Source organism: Aedes albopictus, chromosome 3 (assembly GCF_035046485.1).
Source record: "Aedes albopictus strain Foshan chromosome 3, AalbF5, whole genome shotgun sequence".
Lineage (NCBI taxonomy): Eukaryota > Metazoa > Arthropoda > Insecta > Diptera > Culicidae > Aedes > Aedes albopictus.
The window spans coordinates 125,550,996-125,566,362 of NC_085138.1; the positions used below are offsets into that span (position 1 = coordinate 125,550,996).

At 35.8% G+C, this 15,367-nt stretch overlaps 1 protein-coding gene across 1 annotated transcript in view; it reads left to right on the forward strand.

Annotated features, from left to right (window-relative positions):
- Positions 1-15,367, forward strand: part of LOC109622053 (pre-mRNA 3' end processing protein WDR33) — a 41,382-nt gene that overhangs the window by 19,580 nt on the left and 6,435 nt on the right. Inside the window, exons 4-6 of the mRNA XM_062859487.1 lie at positions 1,702-1,799; positions 14,550-14,676; positions 14,741-14,974. Of these exons, the coding sequence (XP_062715471.1) occupies positions 1,702-1,799; positions 14,550-14,676; positions 14,741-14,974 (459 nt within the window). The remainder of the gene's footprint in view (positions 1-1,701; positions 1,800-14,549; positions 14,677-14,740; positions 14,975-15,367) is intronic.

Genomic DNA, 15,367 nt, shown 5'->3' on the forward strand with positions numbered 1-15,367 from the left:
AAGCCTTAAAAGTGGAATCAAATCAGTTTCATAGTCCAATATACATGGTTAACAGAGCTAATAGAAACTATATCCCTCAATAGAGCTGCTCAAAAGCCACTTTTGGTGAATTATTTGGCTACTCTAGTCGCTCGTACCGATTCGCTGAATAGCGCTGTAAAAGTTATAAAAACGGTATCATAGTATTTAGTCCTTGCCACTAGTGTCTTGGTGACTTACAGTCTCTAAATAAAAATAACTTTACTTTGCAAATAGTCAAAAACCTCGTCATCCGAGGCTAAACTTAATGCACTAGAAATCAAATTGGGTTATGGATCAATGTATGTACTAACTTTTCAAAGAGTGGTAATTGTTGGTATCCAAGAAACAAACATCAATCCTTATAACACGAAAAAAAAAAATACTTTTTTGAAATGGTATTGCTGGTGTTTTAAAAACCCGGTTTCTAAATTTCCTACTGTGGAAAATTCAGTAGTGAAACAAGGTGATGGTAGGTTTCCTGTGCATGACAAATTAACAGTACTGTTGTTTTGTTTCCTATAAGAAATAATCAAGTTTCTAAGAAAACAAAAACTGTTTGTTCTCTAGCATTCTATAACATTCTCTCGAAAAAGCATATTCCAAAAGTATTTGCCCAGAAAATCAATTTTTGATGTTATGTATTTCCTAGATGTAAATCATTGCTAAAATCCGAAATAAAACCTGTCTGCATACCTATAGATTATCCTAGTAATGAAAACAACAAACTGCTAAAAGCAAAGTTCCGATAGGAATGGAAACAAGAGAGTACTAACAATAGCACATAATAAAGAAGTTACTTTCATTCAAACGAATCTTATTGCTGAAGCTGTACATGGTGAAAATAAGTTTGGAATGTGTGATGTATTCAAAGAAGTGTATCTTTTGTATGTCTCTTAATCCTGGAAAAGTGATAAATCATAAATACATGACGTGAACCCAAAAGACTGTTCCATTGGAAAACAATTCAGTTGTAAGAAATAAGTAAAGTGAACATAGATTTTGTAAATTTTGAATGAGATTTCAAATAAAATGAATCATTGATGAAAGCCCCGTCTCAAAATCATACTTCCTCCATCTTCCAAATGGAATCAATAAATCGAGTTGATTTTACTACAAGCCAGGGCTTTTTATTTCTCTTGTTGAAAGAGACCCCATAGAACATGACTTGCCCAGATTCTCTTTCTTCAATCCGTTGTTGGTGTTTTGCAAGAACTGCATGCAAGGTTTGTCTACTTCGCTTGATTTTTAATAAAGATGTAAAAGAAGTGCCCTTACCTGTCCATGCTTTTTACACTCCAAATTTGACTGAAACGCTTTTGAGGCTTGGACATGGACCCTGGATTAGGATGGGAATCCTAAAGCATCATCTACTCATCTGCAAACCGAGCACGAGAGGACCAGCTTTTTCCGGCGACTTATTCTATGTTGTTTCTGAATAAAAATAAAGTCCAAATACATTAGAAAAATAAAAGATATCCCTTTCCCTGAATCTTGTCTGATAAATTGTTGGTACAAAATAAAAAAAGGAATAAAGACTTTAATAAAGAGAATAAGAATATTCCTCCCCCTGCGAAACATGGCCGATACACACGCGTACGAAAGAGAACATTGTCTGTCCCTGACACGGTGTACCTAATCACGAAACGGTATGTCTTTCCCTTTTTCTCCGATCCCATACAGCTTTAGCCCGTCGGATTCCAAATTTGCCAGTTGTAGCGACGACGGCACGGTGCGTGTCTGGGATTTCCTTCGTTGTCAAGAGGAGCGTGTCCTGAGAGGTTAGTTGGCTTCGATGACCTGGTGCTGGGTGATTCTCGTTGAAACCAATACGTCATTCTAATAAATGGCGAATCTTAATTTTCAGTAGTTAATTTATAGAGCTTAAGGGATGGACATGAAAACAGTTTTGATTAGTAAAAATTGATGGTAACCAGTTGTCAAAAGGTTCAACAATTGATATAAAGATTATTTATGACAAGTTCATATTTTTATCCAATAATATTTCAAAACATTTAATTGCAATAACATGTTACCATGTTAGAAACATTGGTAAGATAAACAACTCTTTGATTTAAAATGGAAAAATGTCATGCCAAGTATGGTCGCCATATTAAACTTTATCTTACATGGCGACCGTATTTGGCATCCCAAGTAACAATTTTAATTTTATCAAAGTTTCTTAGCGATTCAAAAACCCTAAACATAAAACCATTGATGCCGACTTGAAAATGCTCTCGAGTTCTTGTATGCCTCAATAAGCCCACGTTCTGGCTAGTTGGCCCAGTCTTATTAGGGTCTGCAGGACTTCGTATGCAAACCAGCTTAGGATTTCGGGTTGTATCATAGTTTTATCAATCTTCTAAATAAAACCATCTTCTGACTTGTCATATAATTGTTTTGATTATTTTTCACTCTCAATGTTCGATCGTCAAAATAAATTATGCTTAGTTGTTTATCTAGCCATCAATTGGAAAGATGCAGATATGGAATTCAGATTTGTTTTCCTATTTAATACGTGTCAGGAGACATGCCACGGAAAATTTGTGGTGAATGTGACTGTGATAATGAAAAAAACTAAGTGCGCCACACAAACTATGCATAATTTGGAAGTTAAATGCATTTAATTTACTCGGTGGAATTGGGTGCAAAAAATGATTTTTCAACACAGCGGAGTTTGAAAGACATTATGTAATTTTTCTGACAAAATAAAATGATGGAAACGTGTTGTATGGTTTAATTTGATCTTAAGCTGTACGTGAAATCATAAAATTGAGTAATAATTTTTCTGTATTTACATAAATTATCCCGGCTAGGCGACATATTTTTCTGATAAAACTCTGTGTTCCTAATGATTCCTCCAATAGGGCTAGCCCTCCTGAGGTAGTCATAACTGAGCTCATGATAGAACTAGCGGTTTTATCACAGCATTTTTTTGGTTTATGTTACGGCCACGAAATCTTTTGTTGGTTTTATGCATTGCCTCACAGTTTTGTGTATTTGTTTACAAAAGAATCTCTCCGACAACAACCGCAAATGCAAGTTTTGTTGAAATGGTATATAATAAGTGATAAAACCAATTCATGTCTACCTGCAAGTCTTTAACTGAAGATGTTTATAGCAGAAGTTATATAATAGATTTATGGAACGCCAAAGGCTCAAAGTAAAAGACTACCACATAAAACTAATTTAGAACAACTAGCTTTTTGACATGCTCGTATAAAACCAGGATAAAACATGAATAAACCTTCAAGGCATGCTGATTGTTACTTGGGATGATATCTGGTAATTTAGTATGAGCATGCCAAACGTTAAGGTGAAGATGCGCTGCGTTCACATCCCAAATCTGTCGCATTTTGTACCGCATTCTCGCGACCCGTCATAAATATGGAATCGCATATTGCAAAACTCATACTGAATATTTCAGCACCCAAAAATTGTTTCAGGTCTTTGAGGCACAAATCACACTTATGACCCCCCTAATTCTCTTTTAAAATGCAACTCGTACTTACAACCTTCTAGTAAATTCATTTTTTCTCCTTATTTTGAGTGATGAAAAATTTTTGAGTGCTGCAATACTGAGTATTGCAACGATTCCATGTTATTGGCGGGTAGTGTATCTGGAGATCCGACATTCGTATCTGTCTTCTGAAATACAACTTAATATTTACTGAAAATAGGCAAACAACATTTGTATTAAACAAAACAGTAGCATTTACAAATCAAGATATTTCTTGGCGTGGGTCTCCCGATGTGTGCTCAATAAAATTTCATTAGAATGAAAGCCGGCCATTGTGGCTGCCATCTTTGAAGTCTAACAACCTTGTCCTTAACGCTCTAGCAGCCAAGGGCTGGAAGTCTCTTTAATAAAGACAAATCAATCAACTTAACGCTCTACTTCGCGTGGTTGCTCTAGAGAACCATCGATGTTCGAAGAGCTCGAGACAAACGGAATTGGAAGAATATGGTGCAATAGTTTTTAGAATATTTTTGCAAGCTCTTTAGGGGCTGTTCATAAACCACGTAGACTTTGGGAGGTGGGGGGGGGGGGGGGGGTTGTTGGAGGGAGGTTGTCTGGTAGACCGGGTCAACATAGTCGATTTTTTGGAACAAAGCTTTTTCGATTTCTTTTAGCGTCCAAAATAACTATGCAAAATTTGGGAGCGATTGGTTGCGTCCCCGTATTCCGCATTTCCCGTATTCCGATTGAAATTTGTATGGAAATTAGTATGGAAAAACGTCATATTTTGTATTTTCCTCGTAAATTAAAAATTTCCGTCTAAAACGGTCTAACTAATAAAGTTGAAGTATAGCCTAGGATATGCCGAAAAACTTTGCCGAAGACCGCAAAGTGATCCGACACTTAGGAAAAAATTATAACGTACAGATTGCCCGGTGGTGCTTAACATTTAACATGTAAAGGAATAACATCAATAATAAAATCTCAATTTTTGGCCTAAGTTACCAAGCGTATAACTTTTTTCATGAGCGTCAGATCACTTTGCTGTCTTCGGCAAAGTTTTTCAGCATATCCTAGACTTCAACACTTCAACGTAATAAGTTATATGGTTTTAGACAAAAAAAAATCAACTTATGAGTGAAATACAGAAAAGTACGTTTTCCCATACTAAATTCCATACAAATTTCAATTGCAATTCGGAATACAGGAACGCAACCAGTCGTTTCCAAATTTTGCACAGTTGTTTTGGACGCTAATGTAAATTGTTGCTTTGTTCCGGGTTGATGCGATCAAAGTTTGATTTTCCCCATACCTATAACGTAGACCCACTCTAGTGTCTGGCCATAGTCTATGCTCCAAACAAATTTTAAAATTTTTGTATGGACAAAAGTCTACGAGGGAGGAGGGGAGGGGGGTCTGAGATGGCCAAATTTTGGTCTACGTGGTTTATGAACAGCCCTTTAGGTAAACTAATGGAATGCTTTCTGCTTGTTTTAATAGCGGAACTATTGATAAATAATCACAACACTAATGACTCACAACTCATATTTTTTATTGATTTAGATAATTTGATAATTCGGATGAAACAGTCGTTCAATATTAAAGGGAAAAAATTGCCTTATCGCATACTTCGTAACAAGATGAATTTTCCGATGCAGTAAAATGGTGCAAACAACGTGGTGAGCATTCTGATTACTTACATAATTTAATGCTGTATAAGAAAAACTTTGGGTGACAGTGTTGATGAAGAAGCAAGAAATGAAGAAATCAACAACACCTTTACTCAAAGTGTTGCTTATATGTACCTACAGCTTTTAATTAGGCTAGGAATCAAAATATCCTTGCTCTTTGCACCATTTCAGTGCAGAAACGGAGTATTTATCATCTTATCATACACAAATTTAGCTCGATACCACAGTGGAGCACCTAGTACATCAAAACTGATCAAAATTATTTTGACATATTTTCGCAACCCAAATACAACCTAAATTAATAATGAAACGTATTTCATAGTTTCCAATGAATTTTATAACAATAAATTCACCTAGCAGTGAGAAACAACCAATCTAACCGACTTCAACAAGATTTTTTTTTTTATAATTATACCACCATTCCATAGAAAATTGATATAGTGTGTCTCCGAACATCGTGATACTTGGTAATTTTGTAGTTTATCGAAAATAATTAGACCCGTATTTTTTTATTTCATCATTATGGTGACCAATTTTATGATTGTAAAAATCAAGATTTTTCGAAACAATTTTTTTTTTCAAAAAATCACAGCTTTTGAACCAGTTGACCGATTTTAAATTTCTTTTTTTGTTTGAAAGCTGTTGAATTCTAGTTTTCAGCAAAAATATGTTCAGAAGGCCAAATAGTGTTTTTGGGCAAATAATATCATATAATAATATAATTATCACGATTTTTTCAAAGTGTTGTAACTTTTGAAATCGGAAACATCCGGAAGGTTTTCTTTCTGCATTTAAAAGAGGAACAATAGTTTTATCATACACTAAAAGCAGATTTCCCGGAAACAGTCGGAAAATCAACTTATTTCATATTGAATGTACGGTAAAGGATTCCATCAAATATTTTTTTTCAATATTTTCATATATTGTATGTAAACTTAACGTCAATTTATTTGGGTTTCAAATCAACAGAATAACAACATTAACCGTGTTTAACAAACTGCATCGTTGAATTGATTGACTATCAATTTTATTCACTTTGTACGTTCAAAACTTGCACGCGCTGTGAGTTATATCAAAGAAAACGGCTAACATTCAGCTTTACTAAACCTCTTCTGACAAGCGTAAACAAAACATTTGGACACTGCTTAGCTGTCAAACGATTACACGATAACTACACTTGGCAAAAACACAACGGGAAAACCAATTAATTCATTTTGAGTTTTTCCACTTATGATCAGGTTTTGATATTATTTACTCCAATGTGGATACTACAAATCTAGTACTAGTAGTATCCTTTTTTTTTGAGTGACATTTTTTTTAGTGTTGGAATTTACCAAAATATGGCAAAGCGTTCGTTTAAAAAATATGAAACAGGATTAATTCTAGTGTTTATTATCATACACACTTAGTTTTATTCCACGAGCTCGGCTGTGTAAATCTCGGTTTCTTAATTTTAATCGAGACTTCGCTAACAAGGTGGTAGAATGCTTGGCAACAGGGCGTGCTATACTGATTCTCGGCATTTATAAGCTGAGCTTTCATGAAAATATTTAGCTGACTACTCGGCTGCGCAAATCTCGGCATTTGTAAACCGAGATTCGACATTCTAAATTAAGTGTGTATGACCATGGCATTTGAAAGCGTGGTGTTATTCAAACGTTAAAGTCTCGTGAAATTCATGACATTTCACATTTCAGAATCCAATTTGATATTGGCATATCTCGAGTTTAGTATCATATGGGTGTAACTGAGAGCGTCAGTGGGAAGAAATCGATTATTGCAACTCTTACCGATTAGCAATTATTACACTTGGTACAACACAAAGCCTTGTTATGTTTACCACGACACTTCTAAAAGTCTACCTTCATTTTATAACTTATTGTCCCTGAACTTCACTAGATTATTCCTGATCCAGGATTAATTTAGACAAAACTTTGACTGGCACAATGAAATATGTTGTGGATCTCATCAGTAATTCACTGTGGAATCAAGATTAAATTTACCCAGAAATATTCCATGAACCCCTGAGGAAGCATCCATTTATTACGTAACGCCAAAATCGAGATTTTTTGACCCAAACCCCCCTCCCCCCCCCCCACCGTAACGCTTTTTTGTATGAAGATCCTAAAATTTTTGTATGGGCCGTAACGCTCGGCCATACGCCCCCTCCCACTAGAGCGTTACATAATTTATGGACGGCGCCTGAGGGATGAACCACCAGGGATCTCGTCAGAAATGTGAAAACATTTTACTAGAAAATCTCAAGGATACCCCCAAAATTAAAACTCTTTTAGAGAATCGACGTTATAAGGGGGAAATACACTGAAAATCAGTAAAATGATCTAAAGGGGTATTCTCGACTTTCATCGAAAAAGAGAAATATTAATTGTTCGCTTTTGAGTTTCAACCAAGGGGGCGGCATCCTATTTTTTCTCTATGGAGTTTGACAGTACGTGGAGCATAAATTTATACCCCAGCCAAAATGTACACCAACACAATCGTGATAGTAGAATCACAGACAAACAGACGTAACACTTCGAACATTTTACGATTCAAATCATAGTCACGGAAACACATTCGCCCAATGCTAAAAGGACTAAGTTTGGCCGACCATCAACTAGGTGGCGGTAGTGAGCAAACGTCAAACTCGAACAAAAACGATGCAGCGCCACGGGTGGGCAGTTGGCCACCTATTCAATTTTGAAAAAGACCGTTTGATGGGAACTATCAGAGTGCTACGTCTGTTTGTCTGTGGAAGAATGTTTACTTTTTTACGAGGGATATCGGGTCAAAACGCTTATTTCAGATGAGATCTCATAAATCTGTTGAGTATGACAAATAGGAAAAAAATAATAATTTCGAATTTCAAAGTGTCAGAATTTAAATCAAGTTCCTATAGAGTACTAATTCTTTGTAAAAAGACACACAACACTTGTTACAGCAAACTTTGTTTGCCAAGGTACGTTTCTTCATTTGCTCCCGCTGCTGTATTGAGTGATTAGTATTGGTGAGCTCTGGTAGCGCACGATAAGCGGCAACAAAATCAGATCGCCGTAGCACCCCCGTAGTTTCAACAGATCATTTCTATGTTTTGCTCCTCTGTTTCACAAGAAACCCGAAAATAATCTACCAAAATATTGACGTTTAGGAGCCAACGTTCAAAAACACCCATAATGGTAATTGTTTTTGTTAAGAAGAAACAAGACACGGACATGCACATTGTTTGAGTTCTCATACAAAAAATCTTACAAGAGGGGAGGGAGTGACAAAAAGTCGTAAAAATTCCCTTATGTAATAAATGAACAGTCCCAAAGCCACTAAGAGTTCTCATTGTACTTACACCAATCACCAAAAAACTGTATTTTATAATAGGGAAGTGGAACCATCTCGGCAGGGGTCCTATTTTGGGCATTTTTCTGTTATAACTCAGTCAATTTTGAACTAATTGTCACAATTTTTGGAACGCGATGAGATACGCATAGTATCTAGCCGTGTACAAAGTTTCAAGTCAATTGGTTTGGAATTGACTGAGTTATAGCGAAGAGTGCCCAAAATACCGGCCACTACCCAAGTGGTTCGCTACCCTACTTGCATAGGATCCCGGGTAGAACGGAATGGCAAAGGAAGGGTAAATTTTACCATTAAAACAGATTATTTTAATGGCAAAATTTGTTATTAGTTTGTTTGAAATAAGAATTAAAATAACGAAAACAATGATTATTTTCTATTCTATAAATAAAAACTTATTGAATAACACAAATAATGTCAAAATAATAACGTATTTCAGTATGATGTTTTATTATGTTATTTTATGGATGTTATAAATATTTTTGGGTCAATTGCATAACATAAGTTTGCAGTTACAATGTTTTTCAATATTTTATTGCTTACAGTTTAACACTGATAGTAATATTTGTTATTATTATGTTATTTGAGACTATTCAAGAATAACTCGCCAATTACACGTTTTATAATCATAGCATGTTTTATTATTTATGTGTTATCTTGAGATATTCATAAAGAACTGAAGAATTGCAAATTTATATGTGATAACATATTATGTTATTTTTTAGTCATTGGTTTGTTATTCACGTTTACCAGGGATGAACCTTTTCCAAATCGTCGTAGCTTTGTCAAATTGTCAATGGTTTCTCTCAAAGATTTGCCATATCTATAACTTGTTCCATTTAAGCGATTTAAGCGCTGTTTACAAAAACAAAATAACAAAAATAACGGAAACAATCGGTACCGCATTGTTTTATAATGGGATGATTTTTGTAGCGTGGGATTAGTAATAGGACTGTGTACCTGGCAAAAATTTTCAATCGATGTTTAATAGGTCGCAATGTCATTATTAATCTTAAGCCACATATGTATGTGCTTAAGCTCTACACATTCACTCTATTCAAAAGCAAGTGATTGCAGGACCGATTGATTTGAGAGAATCAAATCAAATCACTGCGTCGGTTTCCTATTCTGAATTTCATAAGGCGAACAATCAAGAAATCCCATTTCATTTTTATACAAACTTTAACGGCACAAATTTAACGAAGAAAGCATCGAATCATCCTGCATTTGTTTATCCTGGCTTTGCTCACTTGCAAAAATTGGCAGATAATCTAAATCAGACCCATTTGTTTACGAATTTCAAGATTTGTGCCTTTGCAAACGTGAGTATAGGTTCAAGTCAGCCATTGCGGCAGCCATATTTGTATTATCTGATGTTTCATCTTAATAAATTAATATTTACATCCGATTCTCTTTGAAGGATTTTTTATGAAGGCCGTGTAAAACTATGCCGTATAAACTATGCATCGAGACTTGAGAAGTCATTTAACATATTTACACCTATTTAGGGTAAGAGAGGTACATTTTGGACCCTTTTAGGAAGTGGATGAACAATTCAGCGAAAAAGAAGGTTTTCACTATAAAACATGGATAATTTCAGTAGGCATTACTTATAGCAACATGTGTTCTGTAGAAAAAGGCCCACCAGAACTCAAAAATGTTGTAGTAAATACAAGAAATTTCAAAATTCCTGACGGATATCGGGCTTCTATTTTGGACCACCAAGTGAACATATTTTGGCCCACCTTGTTAAATTTTAATTGCTTGATGAAATGAAGGCACCTTAGCAAAACTTTACACATAGTTAAAACTACGTGAGTATTACAACTTTTTTCCCTTATTGAGGCAGGGAAGTTACGTAACATTAAAAAAGAAGAAATTTTTTGCAATCGCCACTTTTTACATATTGTAGTAGGGTATCGCGCCACTTGGGCGGTGGCTTCTATATTCGTCTGTTTTCCACTATAACTCAGTCAATTTTGAACCGATTGACTTGAAATGTTGTACACGGGTAGATACTATACCTATCTCACCACATTCCAAAAGTTGTGTCAATTGGTTCAAATTTGATTGAGTTATAGTGGAAAACAGACGAATATAGAAGCCACCGCCCAAGTGGCGCGATTCCCTATGATGTTTCATAAAAAAAATGTTACGCAAAACGTGAATTCATTGCATGATGTCAGGTCATCATGCATAAATTACGTAACGCTTCCAAGGAAGTATGGAATTCTAGTGATTTTGTCAAATATAAAGGCATTCCACACATATTGTAATGATCGGGAAGGCCATCAAAAATAAAGTGATTTCAATGGGACGTAATTTGTCAAACACATTGTGTCAGTCATCAACTAATTGCCGAGAAGGATAACTGTTCTAAACTGGATGACTGAATACCGTGGGGTGCCCTAATTTCACGCGGGTCCAAGTTTCGCTCACTGATAATATTTAGAGAACATAATCATAGAACTAATCGTTGCATTGTCCAAATTTCACTTTAGATAGTATAGTTAAAGTGAAATTGGGACAATTGCACAATTGTTTTTTTTTTTATGATTATGATGCCTTATTATGATCAGTGAGCGAAATTTGGACCCGCGCGAAATTAGGGCACCCCACGGTATCTGAAATTTTAACTCGAACCCATAATAATCTCATTATAAAATAAACGTATAACAACCCAGATCACGGGAGGTCCCAACTGATTCTATTTATCTGTTTTCAGAGTACATTACATTGGCATGAATGTTTTCGCCCTTTAGAAGGAACTGGAGAGATTGATCTGACAGGTGGCCCAAAATATGACCACATCTGATTATGTTGAACATATTTTGGTCATACCTCGAACCACCATTTTAGTAAATGTTATCGCTCCACCGAGCTTAAGAACAGTTTATTTTGAGTTTTTACAAGGCCTTAACTACATTCACATGAAATAAATATTCATTTGTAAAATTCAATACCTCTTCGAAGCTGACTACAAATTTGTCACCTTCTTTGTTTTTGGTGCTTTTGCGTGCGTTTCATTGGAAGTGAAAACATTTCCTCTATTTTTGCTACTGAACAGCATATTTAACTGACATCCAAAATGAAGGTCATCACATAGTTGAATACTTTTCGTGTTACAATAAAAATCTACCAAGATTTAGTAGAGATTATGTGATAAATATCATAAAACTCCCTAGGCGAGCCAAAATACCTGCCCGGTTCAAAATACCTCCACTACCCTACACGTTTTTTTCTTCAAAATGTGAATTAAATTTTTATATTGGGTACGTGCACCGGTTTGACCAGTCTAAGGGAAATAATTTTTATGAAAATAGCCTTATGAAAACTACCAATTAGTCAAATGAAATGTTTCAATCCTGGTTTCAATCTATATTTTGAAGGAAAAATGCTGATAGGGTGCCTGTACCAGCTATGGCACTACCTAAGGAAAATTATTTCTACAAAAATAAGTAGAAGACCGACGAATGTCGTCGATATGTCAAATGATTGATTAGTTCTCATTCTTTATGGGAAAAATATAAAAAAGGAGCCAAAACTATTTTTAGTATTTATTACGGCGTGTGTCAATGATAGGAACTCTGTACCAGTTATGGACACATTTTTTTTAAATTTCGGTTCCACTTCGCACTATTTGCTTGCATTACTTATGGGATTAGCCATAACTGGTACACTATGGCGAAATAGGGTGCAAAGAGCCAAAATTTTATGGAAAATGATTTTATTTATTATTATTTGAGAAAATTATGAAGTTTGAATGAGTACCATCTTTTGTGTACGTGATCCTTTGTTCACAATTTTTTTCTTGTTGATTTGCATCGTTAATAACTGGCACACTGAGCCTACATCAATTTTGCATTAAAAGTGGCACTGGCCAAACAGAAGCACTGCATCAGTTTTAGACGCACCCTGGCCTAAATAGACATACGGGAGGTAATATTCAAATAGAAATTTGCTGTAATCCTCATACATATTGTATTGGGATCTACTAGGGTAGAAGCATCAGTTGTGGCCAATCAGGTGTTTTGGCCATAGTTCGTTATTTTTTACGAGTAGATCCTAATATAATATGATGATTACAGCTGTGAAAACCACAAAATTTGATTAAAAATGGTAGAAAATAATAATTTTCGTTAAAAAAACAGCTTTTATATATCTGGGTCATTTCTATAAGAAATACCAGTGAAGAGAATTGTCAGACAAAAGAGGTACAAAACAAGCAACAAAAAAAAACGCGGTGATTACTCTTTATCCCATCTGGTAACAGACAATGACATGATCTCGAAAAAAATTGTTGCAGACAAAACGGAACCTGAATTTGTTGCGTACTTTTCAACTCGTGAATAATCAATTATTACCAACCCAAAATCGAAACATTTTGATGATACATCTTCAGCAGCGTTGCAGTGTTTACCGACTCGAAGGCACCGCTCGAAAATCACAATGCAAGCCTTAAAAATCTGTAGACTCGTGGTGCACGATCTTTGTCCTATTCTGTTCAAGTTGGGACAAACCTATGTCGCATTGCTTAGAATGTCGCAACAAATTCAGCTTGCGACATTGTCGTTATTGTTGCGCGATGGTTGAATTTTGATTCACTGAGAAATACACGTGATTTGCCAAAATAGAAACCAAAGCTGAGAATATGGCCAAAACTAATACAGTGCTTTTATTTTGGCTAGTGTCACTTTTAATGCAAAAATGATGTATTAGCTTGCTTTCTGCATTTTTCTTGACCTTTCATTTGACACATTGGAAATTATCATAGGACTTTTGATTATTATTATAGAAATGATTTCCCTTAGACTGACCAAAACCAGTGCCCGCACCCTAGTTAAAAATACATTATGCCGATTTAGATCGCAACAGACTGAATAACGCATTTCTCGTACAAAAAGATAATCGGATAATCGTCTCCACGAGGGGTGCAAGTATTTGAAGACACCAAGGGGAAGACACGACACAAGCCAAAAAAGTCGGAATATTCCATAAAAAGTCGGCTTATCTTTTGAAAAGACGGCATAGATGGTACACAAGTGGTACAATACCACAGGTACAGGTAGCATACCACTATCAAAGAGGAGATCAAAACATGAAATAGGTTTGATTGATATAAAAAGTATCTGAAAGTACTTAATATAATATAATAGTATCTTAAATTAACTCCTAGAAAATCATTACGATTCTATATTTAGTTCTCCGAAAGACTCTCCAAACAACGAGCTATTTGCTTGTTCTTCAACTTACGGTATTGGTTCCCTTATTAAACATGTGTTTTTTTTTTGTTTTTTATCTGTATTAACGAGATTTTTAGCCCTAGGCTAGTTCATCTCGGGACCCACGCTGTACTTCCCTTCCGAAGGAAGAACTCACATTTTGCGAGTTTGTCGCATTTTCATCCTACGAAAAACAAAGGATTGAAGCGCTGTTTGTTTTGTTTCTCATTTTTGTATTTTTGTTAGAAGTGAGCACCCATGAAAACATCAAGAACGGAATAAATCGGTGCCGTGATCGCTTGTTTTCGAATAGGATGAATATGGGAGCGTGAGATTACTGATGGCACACATACCCTATCAAATTTTGCTATTCGTCTGATGTTCTAGGAACAATTCTTTGATACTATTTCAAAAGTATTGAAATTTTCTCAACCGTTCGAAAAATGGGTCTTGCACGGTGTGCCATCTACATAAAATTATAAGTTTTGATAGAATCTAATTATATTATATTAATTATATTATATTATATTAACGCCAAATGAAAAATGGCGACTGAATACAAAGTTATTATTGAAGCATTTTCATTTTTAGTAACAATTTTTCAAATAGCATTTTGTTTTAAAACAGCAGAAACGCGTTCCAAAATATGAGAATAAAGTATTGTAAATTATTATCTTCATGAAAAAGCTAGTCAAAACTGTTTTCATTCCTAAAAAAATATTTTATTCTTTATAAAATGGTATTGTGGTTTCAACGAGACTCATTCATTTGTTAATCTGCACGTACTAAGACATTTCGTTTAACTTGAAGGTCACGGCGCGGACGTTAAATGTGTCCACTGGCATCCGCAGAAAGCACTGATCGTATCCGGAAGCAAGGATAACCAACAACCAATCAAAATTTGGGATCCAAAGAGTAATGTAGCGTTAGCTACCCTGTAAGTATGCCGATCTTGGTACAACCCGAACAATTGAACATTTACGAGATCCTTCTTTTTTCAGGCATGCTCACAAATCGACCGTCATGGATCTGAAGTGGAACGACAACGGTAACTGGTTGGTGACGGCATCCCGTGATCACCTGCTGAAACTGTTCGATCTGCGAAACCTGAGCGAAGAGGTGCAAGTCTTCCGCGGTCACAAGAAGGAAGCCAGTGCCGTGTCGTGGCATCCGGTTCACGAGGGGCTGTTTGCCTCCGGAGGTTCCGACGGGTCGATTCTGTTCTGGAACGTTGGGTAAGTGTAGTTGGAAACTTCTCCAGTTAGCCTAGAGGTTAAGGCTATGGATCGCCAATTTGGAGACGGCGAGTTCGATTCCCGTTCCGGTCGGAAAAATGTTCTCGACTCCCTGGGCATAGAGTATCATTGTACTGGCCTCATAATATACAAAGTCATGCAATGGCAGGCAAAGAAAGCCCTTCAATTAAAAACTGTGGAAGTGCTTAAAGAACACTAAGTTGAAGCGAGGCAGGCCAAGTCCCAGTGGGGACATCGAGTCATAAAGAAGAAGAAGTTGGAAACTTCGGTAGAGATGGAAATACATACAATTCCGAGAGTTTTCTTTTCTTACAAATGTCTGCCAAGCCCAAAACTCCGCCACATTCTATAAATACACATTCTGAGGCACTA